At 42.4% G+C, this 15616-nt stretch overlaps 1 protein-coding gene across 1 annotated transcript in view; it reads right to left on the bottom strand.

Annotated features, from left to right (window-relative positions):
• The window catches only part of DNAI1 (dynein axonemal intermediate chain 1), a 139793-nt gene that overhangs the window by 55685 nt on the left and 68492 nt on the right, over positions 1 to 15616 (bottom strand). The window contains exon 14 of the mRNA XM_066338637.1: positions 257 to 346. Coding sequence (XP_066194734.1) covers positions 257 to 346 — 90 coding nt within the window. The remainder of the gene's footprint in view (positions 1 to 256; positions 347 to 15616) is intronic.

Raw genomic sequence — 15616 nt, 5'->3', positions numbered from 1 at the left:
TCATTTTCAGGCCCATGGGGTGCTACAGGTGCAGGCAGGATGAAGGGTAGGTCCTGACAACGGGTAGGCCAACCCTGCCTCATTTCAAAGTTTAACATGGAGCCCCAGATCCAGCTTGACTGCACCCGCTGCTATTGCTAACATTTCTTTTCAAACCTGGCTCACTAGAAACAAAAATAATACTAATGAATCACTGAACTTTTGAGGCAATTGGTTATAATTTGACTGGAAAAAGAAATTACCACCTATTGTTTACCTTAACTAAAGTCCATGAAACAATCCGCCCATCTGAGGAGACAGAGAAGAAGTTGGAATTGTTGTCCATGTCATCCTTCTGCCACTTGACCTTAAAACAAGAAGAAACAAGAAGACAGACCCAGTCAGCACAGAGCATTTGGCATTAGCAGGACAGAGTCTCAAGGCCTCAGCAAGGTCTTCTGAGATCCTTCCTAAAGAGCAGCTGGTTTGCACCCCAGAGGCTTGCTGGTGTGAACATATCTCCACCAGCAGTTTTAGAGCTGTCCTGAGAACTGTGGTCAGTCACTTTCCTGCAAGATGCTCCAGCAAGGTACTAAAGCCCCTCAGCTGGAAACTCTGCAGCTACCCATGGCCACTGGAGCACTGCTATCAAGAACAGGCCTTGTGAGGTGTCTGAGCTATGCACCAGACATCTACACTGTGGCACAACACCATCCCAGAGATCCCTAAGAAATGTCCAAACAACACCAGTGGTGCCACACAAAGGTCCCTAAGCATTAGCCTTGCCTTTCACATTTGACTATATATATTACTCCAAATGCAGTGCCATATGACTACCCTTCAGTCAGACAACCTCAAATTAGCTTTCTGCCTCTATGTGGGGTGCAGGCAAGACCTTGCAACCAACACGTGATAAGGGTCCTTGGGGCACTTCTGTTTCAGGGAGATGAAAACTTCTTCATTAAAACTGAAATCCTCCCTATACCTTCAGAGCATCTGGTAAGGAGATTTGCCTTTTGACTGTGACAGCTCAGCAGGAGAGATTAGAACTCAGATAAATGGCTTACAGTTTAGAAGAGACATTTCAGTCAGACCAAAAGCATTAAGAACACTCGATTTTCAGATATGGGAATTCAATCAGACTGAAGAGAAAAGAATGACTTGTCACTGGGTCTGTCAGCACACACTCCTGTTGGCATCTGTCAGATCAGGATGGGGACAAGCACTTTAGAAGGTTGAGAGAAGCTTTTCAAAGGTATATCTGTTCCTCTCCAAGCAGTGGAGCAGACAAAGTTCCCTAAACATCATCCCATAAATATGATAAATGGGTTTGATCATCCCAGAGCTTACCAAATACTCTATCCATGACCACTTATGTAACTCATACCTAGTCCAGCAAACAAACAGCACTCTCAATACTTTAATTACACAGATTAAGTATTCTTGTGACAGATCCTTGGGAAAAACTGCTAATTCTCTTTTGTAAAATTGTTTATACTGTGAAGTTCTGTGGAGCATGAAAATTAGGCAAGAGACTTGGCAAAGAGTAGTTAACCCTCCAATGAACATGTTTTCTTCCTTTTCTGAAGAAGGTAAAACAGAATGTAAAGGAAATCCATCTGAGAATACTTCAAAACAGTTTTATGCCTATAAGACACAACTGAAGAGCCTTGAGTGGCATATACCTTTGAATATCCCTGCACAGGTGAAATTGTAAGTCTCTATGCAGAACTACTTCTGCTATCTGGCATTAAAGGAGTGGCATAATTCAATATCACCCAGAGTAAAATGATTCATGATTACAAAGCAGGTTAAACAGGACAGTGATTGCCAAGGCCGACCCATTGTGGACTAAATGTGCTGGGTATATCTATTCCAAGAACATCTCCCCGTGATCATGAGCTACTGCTGACAGTGATAGTCACCAGCAGCTGCTTCAGATGAAGGAGCTGGTGTAGTGAGGAGTTTTAATTCAAGGTGAGAAATGCAGAGCTCAGGGATACTGGTTACAAAAACATGTCCAATATTACTCATGCTGGGCACAGAAAAAGGGTCATATTTTGAATCAAAATATTTTAAAAATGTCACTCTAAATGGTCTGACAGTAAGTTATTTTTATGTGTATGTCCACCACAGTTCTCCTCTAACTCACGTTCTTTCTCTCCAGCTTGCTTTCTCAAATATTTGGGGAAAATTCTGCAGACCATCAGACAAGTAGAAAATACATGGAAGAGGGTGCAGCTGTAGTCTGTCCCCATCATTCTGTGCAGACACGATTTCTGAGTCCTGATGTCTACATTAACACAGAGTGCTGCAATATCCTCATCTAGAGATGACCAAACAGCATAAGAGCTCTCATGAGCTCACAGAGGATTTTCCCAAGCTAATTCCTTTCAGCATTCCCAAAGCAAAGAGCTTTACCCTAGGGTTTTCTCACTGCAAATACCCTCTCTCTGATGGAGATTTATTCAAGTTTTCTACTATTAGTTACGTATCACAGCTCTTCGTCCATTACATGGACAGGTGGGGTCACCAGCCCCAAAAATCAAATAGGCTGATTTGCTTGGGATACTCTTGCTCCTCCGCTATATAAAGTAGTCAACAGTACTTGAGTTAGGTACATTTCGTAAACTGCTTGAAAAACAGCCTCTCAGGGACACCAAGCTCTGCTCTCAGATGACTATTAGCAGCTTTCAGTGATGGTAACTTGAATTTCAGAAAACAGAAATTGGCACTTAATACGTTCAATTTTCCTTCAACACCTCTGACACCTTAATCATGTTTGTGATCTTTTTCCTCCTGATCCCTGAATCCCATAAATGCTTATTAGAGTAATTAGCCCTTATGATACTGCAATCAAATTGGGCATCTGCTCAGAACTGGCCTTTTCCCTGCTCCCAGAGGCTTGTCAACACGGCACAAACTCCTGTCATTAGCAGTATCCTGCTGGGAGGGGTGGAGCATTTGAGGAGAGAACCAAGTAACTGTCTGCACAGCGGCAAGAAGTTGATTTTTCCCCTGAAGCATGTGATAATCAGCCAAGTATTTTGGCTGTGTGAAACTATTTAGAGCAAAAGTTTAACTATGATACAATCAGAGTAAAGCTGAAAAAGAAAAGTGTGTGTAAACAGCAGAGGGGAGACAAGAAAACAAAAAGCAGCAAGCTTTTTCTGTACCTGATCATGATGAGAACTGTAACAAAAGCAAGCCATTTTTATAGTGATTTTTACCCTGACTAATTTTGAAGAGCAAAATGTGTGAAACTCATTGCTGTAAGAACAGCCTACCACTTTTTCTTTTGATTTCTTAGAGCTCATTTATTTATAAAGAAGCTGAGACTATTCAAAACCTTATTTAATATACAGAAATATAAATATTAAGACCTCATGTTCATTACTCTGTACAGCAGGTTAGGAGGGTGATAATCCATTCATTTCTAGCAAGAGAGTACTATCATTTTTATCTGTGGCAGCTGGTAATGGCTCCTGTCCAGCAAGAGATTCGACCATTTATCCAATCTGATTTGAAAATGCCCATGTTTCTGATGTCAGTCCTATGAAGCAAATAATGCTTGATCCATTTTCACAAGACACAGGCTGTTAGTCGCTTCCACTGACACAACACAACTGGACAAAATTACCCTGGCCAGGAGGCTGGAGTGTGGTGTGGGCACCAGCTACTGCAAACACAGATCTGGCTAGCCCTTGCCAGCCTTGCCAAAACTCAGGTACAGGGTGCCACATGCAACACACTCACGCTGACTGATGAGCACTTTTTTCTCTTTCTTTCCCAATAATTATCCTTCAAAGGAGTCCTTTGTCAGCATTGCAGTACCACAGCCCTGGTGATACCTGCCTTAAGTCAAATAATGCCGATTTTTTTATCATTCCGGGCCTGGGAAAAAAAAAAATCTGTCTCAGCTAGAGAAGAGGAAAGACAAGGGCATTATCAAATACCATTTCCCCCCACCCCCTGCTGGTTCACCCTTATATGAACTGGCCAAATAAGATACTCAGATGACTTTGGCATGCAAACATCTCCTTGGGCTGCTGAGGAAAGTTCATGCTATTTGACCTGGAGACAAACTCTTTCCAGTGCCAACCTGGCATCAATAGACTCCTAGGCAAATCCATCATGGCAATGCAGGGTTTGGAGAGACCCAAAAAGCATATCTATTCTCTTCTGAGGTGAAATCAGACACTCCCCTGCCACTGGTGGCAGTTCACATAGCTTGCTCTCACGAGTCTCCAACAACAGGTACTCAGCTCCCTGTAGATACACCTGTGTTTAATTGCCCTTATACAGAATATTTCCTTTACCAAGAGTCGAGCCAATTACTCCTTACCATCTCCCCAGTGGATGCAAAGAACAACAGTTTATTCCCCTTTTTGTAACAGTCTTCAAAGGGGCAAGAAAACTTGGTGCCACTTTTCCTTTCTCTTTTTCCCTCTCTCCAACTCAAATCAATTGCCTCAACTCACCTGTTGCTTCCAGGTCCTGTCTTCAGGACCCAAGCTTTCACCACTCCTGTTCTTCCTCTTCAGCCTGTCTCTGCAGCTGCAAACACATGGCACTAGACTATCCTGAGGCACTAGTTACAACCTCTTCTCTCTTACATTCTTGCTAATTAATTAGAATGACACATATCTTTGTGTAACAGTATTGCATTGCTGATCACTGGTGATCTACCATGCTTCCCCTTGGGCACCCTACTGCCTAACCAGCCATCTCTTATTTCGTATCTGCGCATTTAATTTCCCTTCTCTAAATGCAGTATTTGCTCTTGTTTTTATTGAATTTCATCACATTGATTTTGGGCCTTTCTTCCAATTTATCAAGATAATTTTGAACATAATCATGTCCTGCAAAGTGCCTTGTCCTCCCAGGGGGGCTTCCCTATTCTGTAATTTGAGTTGTTAATGAAAGTATTGATCAAAAAAAGACCAGAAGTGACAGCTAGAGAGTCTCACTTGAAGCACCTTCAGAGTCTGACAGTGAAGTCTGTATAACTGCTCCTTGAGCATACTGCCTGAGCCACCTGAGCAGCCTCTTTATGGTGATTTTATCTAATTCGTATTTCTCTGCTTAGGTTATACATATGTCACTGTGTAAGCCTGGATCAAAAGCTTTAGTCAAGTCAAGATGGATTGAGATTATAACCTCAATTGCCTCTCTCTTATTCATGAGGCCCATTTCTCTGGAAAAAAAAAAAAAAAAAGAAAAGAAATTATACTGGCTTGATAATCTATTCTGGACAAATCCATGTCAGCTTCTCTGAATCACCCTATTAGCTAGACATTTAACAGTTGTGTTGCCATTTATTCAAGTGCTTTTCCAGTCTTTGAAATTGATCTGAATGGTCAGTAATTCGCTGCGTCCAATCCTATCATTTTCCTCCAGACACTTTCCCGCTCCTTCTGGCCCTTTGAGAACTTTCCTCCTTTCCCTGTCCATGCTTGTGCTACAGGCCAGCTCGCAGTCTGATGCACTGCTGTGCTATTATCCACACTTTTCAACCTCCTGTGGCTGGCTTTGGCTGCCTCTACCTGGGTGAATTGTCCAGACACTATTTTCTGGGCTCTGGTACTCTCTCTGCACTACTTCCCTTCCTGCACTGAAAGACAGGCCCTTTGAAGAAAGAACGTGCAGATGATACCTTTTTGCCAGACATTGGCTCTACAGCACAACCAAAAAGCCTGTTGGGATTGATGACAGTAGACTACCATATTTCAGTCTGCCCATGTCAGAGGTGCATGAATGAGTGTGAGTCCATAGGTGACAGTGGAGTCGTGCTACCCCTCATCCATGCCACAGAGCACATTCCAACCCTGCCTCTGAGTCAATGTACTCACTCAGCTCAGATGCTGTAAATGGGCTTGCACATAAACCCTAGCCTCTACCTAAAATGCAGGACAGACATAGCCCAAAAACCCTCTGAAATGCATATAATGGCCTGAAATTGGTCTGGTTATTTCTTTAGGTACTCCACGGTATGTTTAATCTGATCTTGTTGATGAGCAAGAATTTATCTAAATATTCTTTAACATACTCTTTTCTTATTCTGACCTGTGCTTTTATCTTCTTGCTACATTAGGCAGACACTCACTATAAGATTAAACAATACAGCATCAAATATTTCATTCTTATTCATAACCACTTAGTAGTAGCTGAAAGTTTGTTTTAGTATATCTTCATTCCTGTAACTACTTATATGTAGTTACTGTAACTACTTCCCAAATATTTTCCCTTTCCCTTTTTGACCCAGGAAAACCACAGCTCACTTAACACTTAACACATTCACTTCTTTGTATTAATTTATATTTATGCTTTTCCCTAATACTCAGTTTTAGACATGTCTTTGTTTCTGTGCCTCAAGCATTTCTTTGTAAGTCACTGTTGAGCTACAGATGTAGCTGTACAGGCCCCTCTCAGAGCCTCTGCCATTCTGTCCAGCCCAGCAGCTCAGGGACTTCACTCATCTGCCTCCTTAGCTGAAGAGAGCCACATACTTGTAGAAGTCCATGTGTGCACCACAGAAACACAAGTGCTTCCTAGCCCTGCTGTTCTCTCCCAGCCACCCTCTTTTGCCCATACCTTGGTCACACAAGGTAAGCAGTGGGATTTGGACCCTTCTCCTTACATTCACAAGTGTTAAAGACTTTTACTCCAAGTTTCTCACTGGCAACTTGAGCAAGGGAATCAGCCTCATTTTCTCTTGCTGTGCCTGACCTGGCAGCCAAGCACAGACACAAACCCGCTGTCCAAACCACATTTCCTGTGTCAGTATGCACAAGCCTGGGCCAAAGCAAAATGCCAAAAGAGCTCTGGGGCTCTCTCAAGGTGGACAAGCTGAGCATGTGCTGTGATTTAGCAAGAGCAGAAACTCTCATGGGTGCAGTTTCGCTGCATCTGTTGCACAATGGTCCAGCTCACCCGCTGGCAGATGAACACCATATGGATTCTTGCAGAAATAGAATAAAACAGACCAAACTCCAGCCAGGAATACCCATCTAAACCTGTGCACGTTAGTCCAACTGTGGACATCTTTGATCTGTGTAGCGCATACTTTCTCCATTTCACAGTTAGCCTGCCTTTTGGTTTGCCTCAACATCACGATGAGGGTTCATGCTGAAGTGCTGATCTACAATACATTGCTCCACAGGTCACATCTTCTGAAGCCAGCTTGATTTCCCCTGTGCCGTGGTGCAAATACTCTCCTGGACTACCTTACAGCAGTCTCAGATTTGAACTAAGAAGCAGTTCTATTTCTTCACTCTGTTATCCTCAAATGTGTTTCTTTTTGCTTCTTGACAGCAACTTTCAGCAAAATATCATCCAGAAACATCAAGTCATTATCAGCAGAGAAGAAATCTTTCACTTTTTTTTTCTGTCAATGACAAATCACTAGTTTTTTTGTTTATTCTCCTCTCTGGGTCACTTATCTATGTTGCTTTCCAAGGGATCTGCTGGTGTGAAAGTCTCCTTCTACACTCAGCTTATCCAGAGTCCACTGACTTTCTGTTTTGCTGGAGCAAATAGTTTGTCCCTCCTTGCTGTTGAGCTAAAGCAGTGCATCTACAACAAAGTTCCCAAATGTCCTCCATCAAGGACATTGCCAGCTATTCTGCATTTGTTGCTTATCATGCCTGACACAACAAGTTGACCTTGACACCTTGCAGAGGATCCTCTGCCAGCTACCACAAGTAAAGCCAAGGCCAGGCACCCTGAGGAGTGTTAGCAAAATGCAAGGCTGCTTTCCTGCAGTCACAAGAGAGACCCCAAAATTAAACACTCAGCCATTTAGAAAGTACAAAGTACTTAACTCACAAAGCAAAGTAATTCCAGCATCGTTTTTATACATGAAGAGACAGAAGGGCAAGGTTTAGAGGTGAGGAACAGTGCAATGTCTGGTGCCCCTCCCCAGTGGCACCTTGGACAGCAGTATAAGTTATCCTAGGTAGAGGCAGGAGGAATGAAGACAGAAAACTTCATTCCTCACTTATGATTTTTTGAGATAAAAGCAAAAAGTGAGCTTAGTCCTCATTGATGACTCATTTTGAGTCAAAGCAGTAATGAAGATTTTAAAGGGCTGTGATAGCTGAGTGCAGCCTGATCAAAGGTCAAAGCAGCCCAGTCAGATTCTTTAGCTAAGCCTGTACTTGGTGAAGAAAGAGCTCCTGGGTCCTTCTTGCACTCAGAGCATATGATACAACTGCAGAGAAGATTTATCTCTGCTCTGGTTATCTGTAGATGCAGACTTCCCACCAAAGGTAAATGTAGGCAGGCAGGAACCTTAGTACGTCCAGCTGGTCTTTCAGTGAGGGGCACCAAATCCATGGAGTCACCAACATGCCCATGCTGGATCCAGCATGGCAGAGAACAGCATAAAAGAGTCCTGTCCTGTGACACATACTGAGCAAAACAGACTGCTGGTCTCTATCTGCACTTTTTGCCATTCCTGTCTATTACCTGGGAAACAGACAGAATCTTGCTGTGGAATATTTAGTAAGAATGAAAGATCTCAAAATTTTTTCAAAAATCTGTCTTTTGGTCAACATTGTCGTATAAGGTATTACTCCTTGACTTTTTTCCCTCAGAAACCTTGCTGTGAAAGCATAGCCCCTGTCCACACCTGCACCCCTGGGCCCTAGAAAAGTGCTGGTAATAAACACAGCTACAAGTTGTGTTTCAAGCTACAACAAAAGAGGACAAGCCATCCCAGAGATGAAGAATCAGGCCTGCCGCATGGGGAGAGCTGGCCTCACAGTCTGACTGCCACAGTCTAGAGTCTCTGCACATCCAGGAACTTCAAGGTAAAAAAAGTTCAGGAGTTGAGGGACACCTCTCTACCACTGCCTGAGATACCTCCATGGGGAGGATGTTGGAGACTCTTTTGTGGCAAAAATGACTTTTCAGGCCAGAAGGTTGATGCCTGCATGAGGGCAAAATCAGATATCCCTGAAAGGCTCATCTGAGCTTCCTCCTCCTAGAACTCATTTATTGTTTAATGGAAGGCAACATTAAGTCCCACATCGAACTACAAGTAAAACAGAAACATTAAGGCTGTCCTTCTTTCAGTGACATATAAAAAATAAACTGTAACTAGAAATTTAACAAAACTAACTTTATGGAGCACAGGCATATATATATGATTCTGTAAGGCCTGATGAAATTCCATCTAGGATGCTTAAGGGAGCAGCTGAAGCAATCTCTGAATTTCATAGCAATTAGCTATGGAAACTAGAAGAGAGGAGAGGTACTGGGGGAGAGGAACAGAGCAAAAATACCCCCAGGAAACACAAACCAAACTTGTCTTGAAGGATAGGTTAAAGGACAGTGGATGAGTCAGCCTAATGCTGAACTCTGAGAGCTGGAACAAAGTATTAAGTCATCTGTACATATGTACAGGATAAGAAAATGAGAATCAGTGAATATGCTCTCTTCAAAGAAAGGCCTTGTTGAAGAGAATTTATTTCCTTCCTTTACAGGGTAACAAGTCTAAGAGAAAGAGTAGATTTGTTATCTTTAATTTTGTAAGGCTTTTGGTATGTTCCTTGTGATGTCTTCAGAAAAAAGATAAGGAATTACTGTGAAGTGGATGAATGCTTGAAAATGAAGTCCCAAAAGTTTAGACAGCAATTTCTTGACCAGAGGGGAGAACATATCTAGATGGTTCACATGAGGGACTATCCTTGTTCTTTTAATTTTATTTAGCTTTATTCTTTTAACTTTGTACAGCCTCTGTTCTAGGTAGCCTCTCCAAGGCATCAGATTCAGTTCTATACAATATTTTCATTAGTAAGTTGCACACTTACTACAATTTTGCAAATTGCAAAATACACAGAACATTTGCAGATGATACAGTTAAAAGACACTGAATTTCATTAGGATAAGGACTCAAAGTTATCTTGAAAAATCAGAGATGTAATCTGAAAATAATAGGTGAAATGTGATAAAGACAAGGGCAGAGGGACACAGACACAAAGAAGAAAGCAATAAATGTGTAGAAATTAGGGAATTTCTGGCTAGGTGACAGTAGTGCAGAAAAGCATCAATGGCTGGTGAGGGAATCAGCAAAGTGACCCTGCTGGAGTGGCACAGAAATATTTTCACTGTTATGCGCACCACTTCTGTAAGACACAGAAGGCAATGAGTCCTGTTTGTTAGTACTGGTGAAGACAGCTAGACTGCCCAGTCTCATTTTGAAGAAAACACTTCAAGAATGATAACACAACATTTGTGCAAGCTTGATGGGAAGAAGAGGACACTCTCAAGGCCTCTGCCACTTCTCATTTCTGTGCTTCACAGTTTCCCAGATCCATAAAGGAAGGTTTAGTTTTATTATAAATTCAGTATCACTTCTCACATGTTTACTGTGTTCCATCGCATTGTGACTGCTTTGTTCACTGCAATAGATTAGACTGCTTTGTCTAGCAAGCAAGCCTTTTGAGTCTGAGTAAATCTGATGGGGAGAGATAAATGAAAATTACTGGTTACTTAAAAATAAATCCATTGGAAAATGTTCCTATCTTAAAATCTGGGTTTTCTTTTAAATGCAAATGTTTCAGCTATGACAGGAATCTGCAGATAAGGGAGCTGCTAAGCAAAAGGAGGGTTCTCAGTGCTGTTCAGTCTTTTGTAGAAAAATTTCTTGGCATTTTACCATTAAATCATGCAACAATGTAGAAAGGATCCGTTCAATTTGCTTAGGAAATAAACTTGCTTCCATGACAGAAGCTATTGAAGAGTTAAGGTCTATAAGGAGTAAGTTCTTCTAAGGTGAGTTAGTAATATTTAAATATTTGACTGTAGTGTTTGCCTTAGAGAGAAAATGGTTTAGACATCTGATTAATATCAAGGCGTTCAAAGATTACAATGTCTCTCAGTCAGTTTGGGCTTCCTGCATTTCTCTTACATCTTCAATGAGCAACTCCAGCCTAAAGGACTCCCTGCCATTCTATTGGTAGCAGAGGCAGGGATTTACTCAAATGTCTCCTTACTTTACCCACTGTATGTTTGTGATTATGAACAAGGCAGTTAGGAGAGTCAGGGTGGCTGACAGGCTTGGTAACAGCAAACAGGTACTGAAACAAAGTCACATGCTTCATCTAAAAAGAAATCAGGCTTTAACTCAGGCAGCCAGCTTGACAGGATCATATGCCACCAAGCAAAGATGCGGGAAGAAGAATACTTATGATAATGAGAAGCATCTCAAAATCTCCTGGAACAGAAGACACAGCCCAGCACCGCCTGGATGCTCCAGGAGCAGCTCTCAGCTCCAGGCTGTCAGGCACCTGTGTCATGGACATGAGGCTGGATGATGATTTTATTTATGCGTACCACCAAATACTGGGCCTATCTGGTAGAATACAGCTGTTCTGGCTACAGGCAATATCAGGAATTTCTCTCCTAGCAGCATATGGCTACTTACAAGTTTTACTACAAGCATTCTCAGGGTTTTCTCCTCCAAAGTCCTTAAAACTTCCTGATAGCTGAGGGAAAACAACTAGATGAGCTCAACAGCAAGGAGGAAACACTCTAAGATTAACTCCCACATCATATCTAGTCTCATAAAAAACTCCTCTTAAGAAAAACACTGCTCTCTTACACCTAGATCAAGTGCCCTACACCTTGATGGGATCTTCCTGGGATTCAGGGGACCGGGCTCCATCTCATCAGCACAAGTGAACTCAAGGGTGCAAGGTCTCACCACAGCCAAGAGGAGCAAGGAATTAGGCCTACTGCATCAGACCATCCACAAATTTGGGATACATAAAAATGGTAGCAAAACCTTTCCTACTAAAGAACACATGTGGCAGTAGTGGGAGGGACTCAGCATTAAACAGAGAGCATAGACATGGAAGTGCCACTGAAGCAGGGCAAAGGCACAGCCTGAGGCTTGTGCATCACTCACGCTTCAGAGACTCAGATTTATCTGAAGGAAGCAGAGCTCATTTATAAATAGCACAGGATAAGGCTGGCCCTACTTTCAGTTTGTTTTCTTCCTGCTGGGGTTTGGATGCTCTGCTTTGCACAGTGTTTCACCAGGAATCTGTGTGCTTGTTCCCCTCACAGTAGTGCCCAGTGAATTCGTTAGGCTGGCATGTTAGCAGATGAGAAGGGTGGAACCAGACATTTGACTGTCACCTGTTTGTCCCATCAGTGGCTGTGTTCCCATGTCAGACACAGCACACAGCCGAGCAATGCATGCCAAAGGCCAACAAAGCTCATGGATATTTCACCAGCTGCAATTCACAGCTCTTGGTTTCAATTCTGACTGTGCTCATGGTGCAGGATTCCAAATTTGCAATAGACAAAACATGAAGTTTCCCACTCTGTGTGTAGGAAAAGCAGACACAAAGGGCAGGCAGCTTCACATCCAAACACCCAAACTGCCTTGATGTTGTTACATCAGAGAGAGTGTGTGCAATACACCTGACAGAAGGTTCCCATCATCACAGGATCAAGTAGACTTGCAGCAGGGATGGGGAGAGAGGAGAGACCTCTCCTGGGGCCTGCCGGATGCTGAAAGCCCTGGACACAACATTAAGCTGTGGCAGCTCACCATGGCTCTTGGGGTGGGAGAAGGGTGGGAATCATGGCCAGCTCCACCTCCCTGTATTTCAGTATGTATCAATGTGACCTTGCCTGCACCGTTCCTTGCCCAACTTGTCTCTAACTCTGCCATTATCATTCTCTTGCTTTTATTTCATCCTCTTCAGAGCAGCATTCTGTTGTTTCACAGGCTGTATAAGAGCCATTAACACCCATCAACATATTTATATACACACGATAAAGCAGCAGAACAGATTTCAAAGATCCAAGCAACCAAACAAATGCATTACAACTTCTCTGATATTTTAAATCTCAGGCTAACATCTTCCAGCTTCCCAAGGCTTGAAGGGACTTTTAAATTTTGTGAGCAAAATTTTATCCATAAATAAAATTTTATGGATAAAATCAGCCCCAGTGCAACTAACTGGCAAATAAACTTTCTTGTAGGTTGCTTGGAGATACCAGGAAAGAAATAGTCAACCTGAAAACCCACAGAAGGATGGTTTGGATCTTAAGTAAAAGGAAGAGGGTAAGAGTGAAAAGAAAGAAGAATCTATTTAGCAATGATCAGTGAGAGCAGAAGGTAGAAAATAGGCTCAGCATCTGAATGAAGTACAGAGGGAAATGCAGCATCAAAGCAAAAAGAGTCCATTTTTAGACAAACATTACATGACCTGCAATGGACACTTCACTAGACAATTTCTAACCCAAAAGAATCCACACCCAAGGCACAATTTAAAAATAACCATGAATAATTTCTGAATCTCCAGAAGACACAGCTAGATACCATCTCAAAATGTACAACGCCAAAGTTAAACTATTATGGATTTTGTTCATTATTTTCAAAGACATTTAGGAAAAAGCATTTGGATGTTCACCTTTCCTAACCTATAGTGGCTTTAAAAGTGTCCCACAGGACAAAGTACAAGCATGCTGCAAAAGATTTTACCCAGAATTTCTGCCACAGGACTATCTTGCAATTCCCGCCACTTCTACCATGCATAAATGACCCCAAAGCCTCTGGATGAATTTTTGCGGCTCAGCACAGCCTTTCCAAAAAGTACTAGTAGTTAACTCCATGGGAGACAGGATTTCCTCCATTTGGGTTGCGCCTGTAGCGAGCTCTTACATCAACTGAGGACAACCAGAAAGCTGCTGATCTCGACCCTGATTTCTACAGCAAGCATATGGCAACTCTTGCCAAACACACCCCTTCCTCCCCAGCTCCCTCCAGGAGAGGACAGGGACAAAACTGATGCTTGTCTGTCACTAAATGCCTTATGGGCTGCAGTGAGGAGCCCAGTGTCAGGTACTCAGCAGACAGGACAACTGCTGCAACAGCCTGTTACTGGACACAGAATTCGGTGTAGGAAGCAGGACTGCAATTAAGGACTGCTCTCACAAGGAAGCCTCTTGACAGACTGAAATTTCTGGACCCCAAATGCATACTCACTGGTCCATGGATGTTCCTCTCACTGCTTCCTGTGCAGCACAAAATGAGTGAAGTGACCTCTCTGGTCTCTTTTACTTCTGGGATGTCAGAAGTTAATTTGACTTTTTGCCATGTTTGCACTGGGCCAAGTATGCAAGAGATGGCTGGGGGCACAAAAAAATAGAAAGCTGAAGCTGAAGAGGAAGATCCTCTGTGCAAACACTGAACTGACCCAATATGAGAAACACATTGCATTACTCTTGCATTATTAAAGAGGTTTGGTGCTAAATGATCCTCACAATTAGGTCTCTGCTCTATTTTGCTTTCAGGCTACATTCTTCCCCCTTTCTTGGGTTCAGATTCTTTGGCTTCAAGTCTCTGTTGCTTTCCTTTCTTCTCCAGATTTCTGTTTCTCCTCTAATGTTATCTCCTATCAGTATCATCACAGAGTTGAATGAGATTTTTTCACTGAACTTCCCTCAGCAAACACCTATTTTGTGCTTCTTAGTGAATGAAACAGAAGCAGTGTTGAGGGTGCTCTGAGACAGCTGGTTTTTATTCTGACCTTGATAGCAACATTCTGTCTTACATTTTTCTTGTATTTCTTTTGCATCAAACAATTCGTGTGCCTGAAGCCAAAGGAACAAAGTATTATGTGAAGCACTAACATCTCAGAGGCAATGCAAGCAGCAAAATCTGTTTGCCTGACTGCAGATGACAGATTTTGGCGAATGCTTATCATCCGAAATGAAACAATGTGCTGGTGTGACAGTGGATTATGAACAAAATTCTTTTTTTCTCTCCTTAGTGCAACGAATAGGATCAGCTTCTAATAAAGACCTTTCTTTGTGGAGCTGTGGGCAGAAGCACAGAACGGGGTAAAGAACAGCAGGTTGTGCTTACTTTAAAGGGATTTTCATTTACTTCTATCAGCAAAACAAGACTCCTGTGAGTGTCTGGAGTGGCTCCACAAACTGCAAAAGTCCAGTGTAGATTTATTTAAGAAATTAGATTGGAACAGAGAAAATAGACAAATATAAGGGATCACACAATTAAGGAGCAAACTCCAGTGAGCGGTTTCAGGGGTGCTTTGTCAGGTTGAAACTTGAGATGTGACTTCCTCAAATTCTGCTAGAAAACTATTCTGCAAGCTGACACTCCTTTTAGTTTCCTTTGGCAGTTTGCAGGCTATTACCATCCTGCCTTGACTTCTTTATCCAAACCACATCTAACCTGACTTGCATTTGGTGAAGAATTAGCCTGCAGTGGCCAGCCCTTTCTCTTCCCAGGAACGAATATAGGGTAGAAAATAATTCTCTCAGGATGCCACGAAAGCTCCATGGCATCAGCTCCTCAGGGAGGCCAGATCAGCTTCAGTAAATTAACACTGAACAAAGTTGTGTTTCTAACTATTGAGGTCTCCATAGCAATTCCAAACGACACTGCCCACACGGGCATGCCTGTGACAGCTGAGATTTGCTTGAAGCACAACCAAAAGAAATGTTCCAGTTGCAGATCCTTCGGTCAACACTCTGCAGCGGGAATTTCATCAGTAATTCTGATGGTGACCAAGTAAAATAAAAAATTATTTCCAACCCTCTGCAGCAGTGTTGTCTCTGCACTAGTCTCAGCAGAAATAACATCCATTTG

This window comes from Sylvia atricapilla, chromosome Z (assembly GCF_009819655.1).
Source record: "Sylvia atricapilla isolate bSylAtr1 chromosome Z, bSylAtr1.pri, whole genome shotgun sequence".
NCBI classification, from domain to species: domain Eukaryota; kingdom Metazoa; phylum Chordata; class Aves; order Passeriformes; family Sylviidae; genus Sylvia; species Sylvia atricapilla.
Note: the sequence above shows the minus strand (reverse complement) of the source record. Positions and strands in the feature narration are given on the sequence as shown.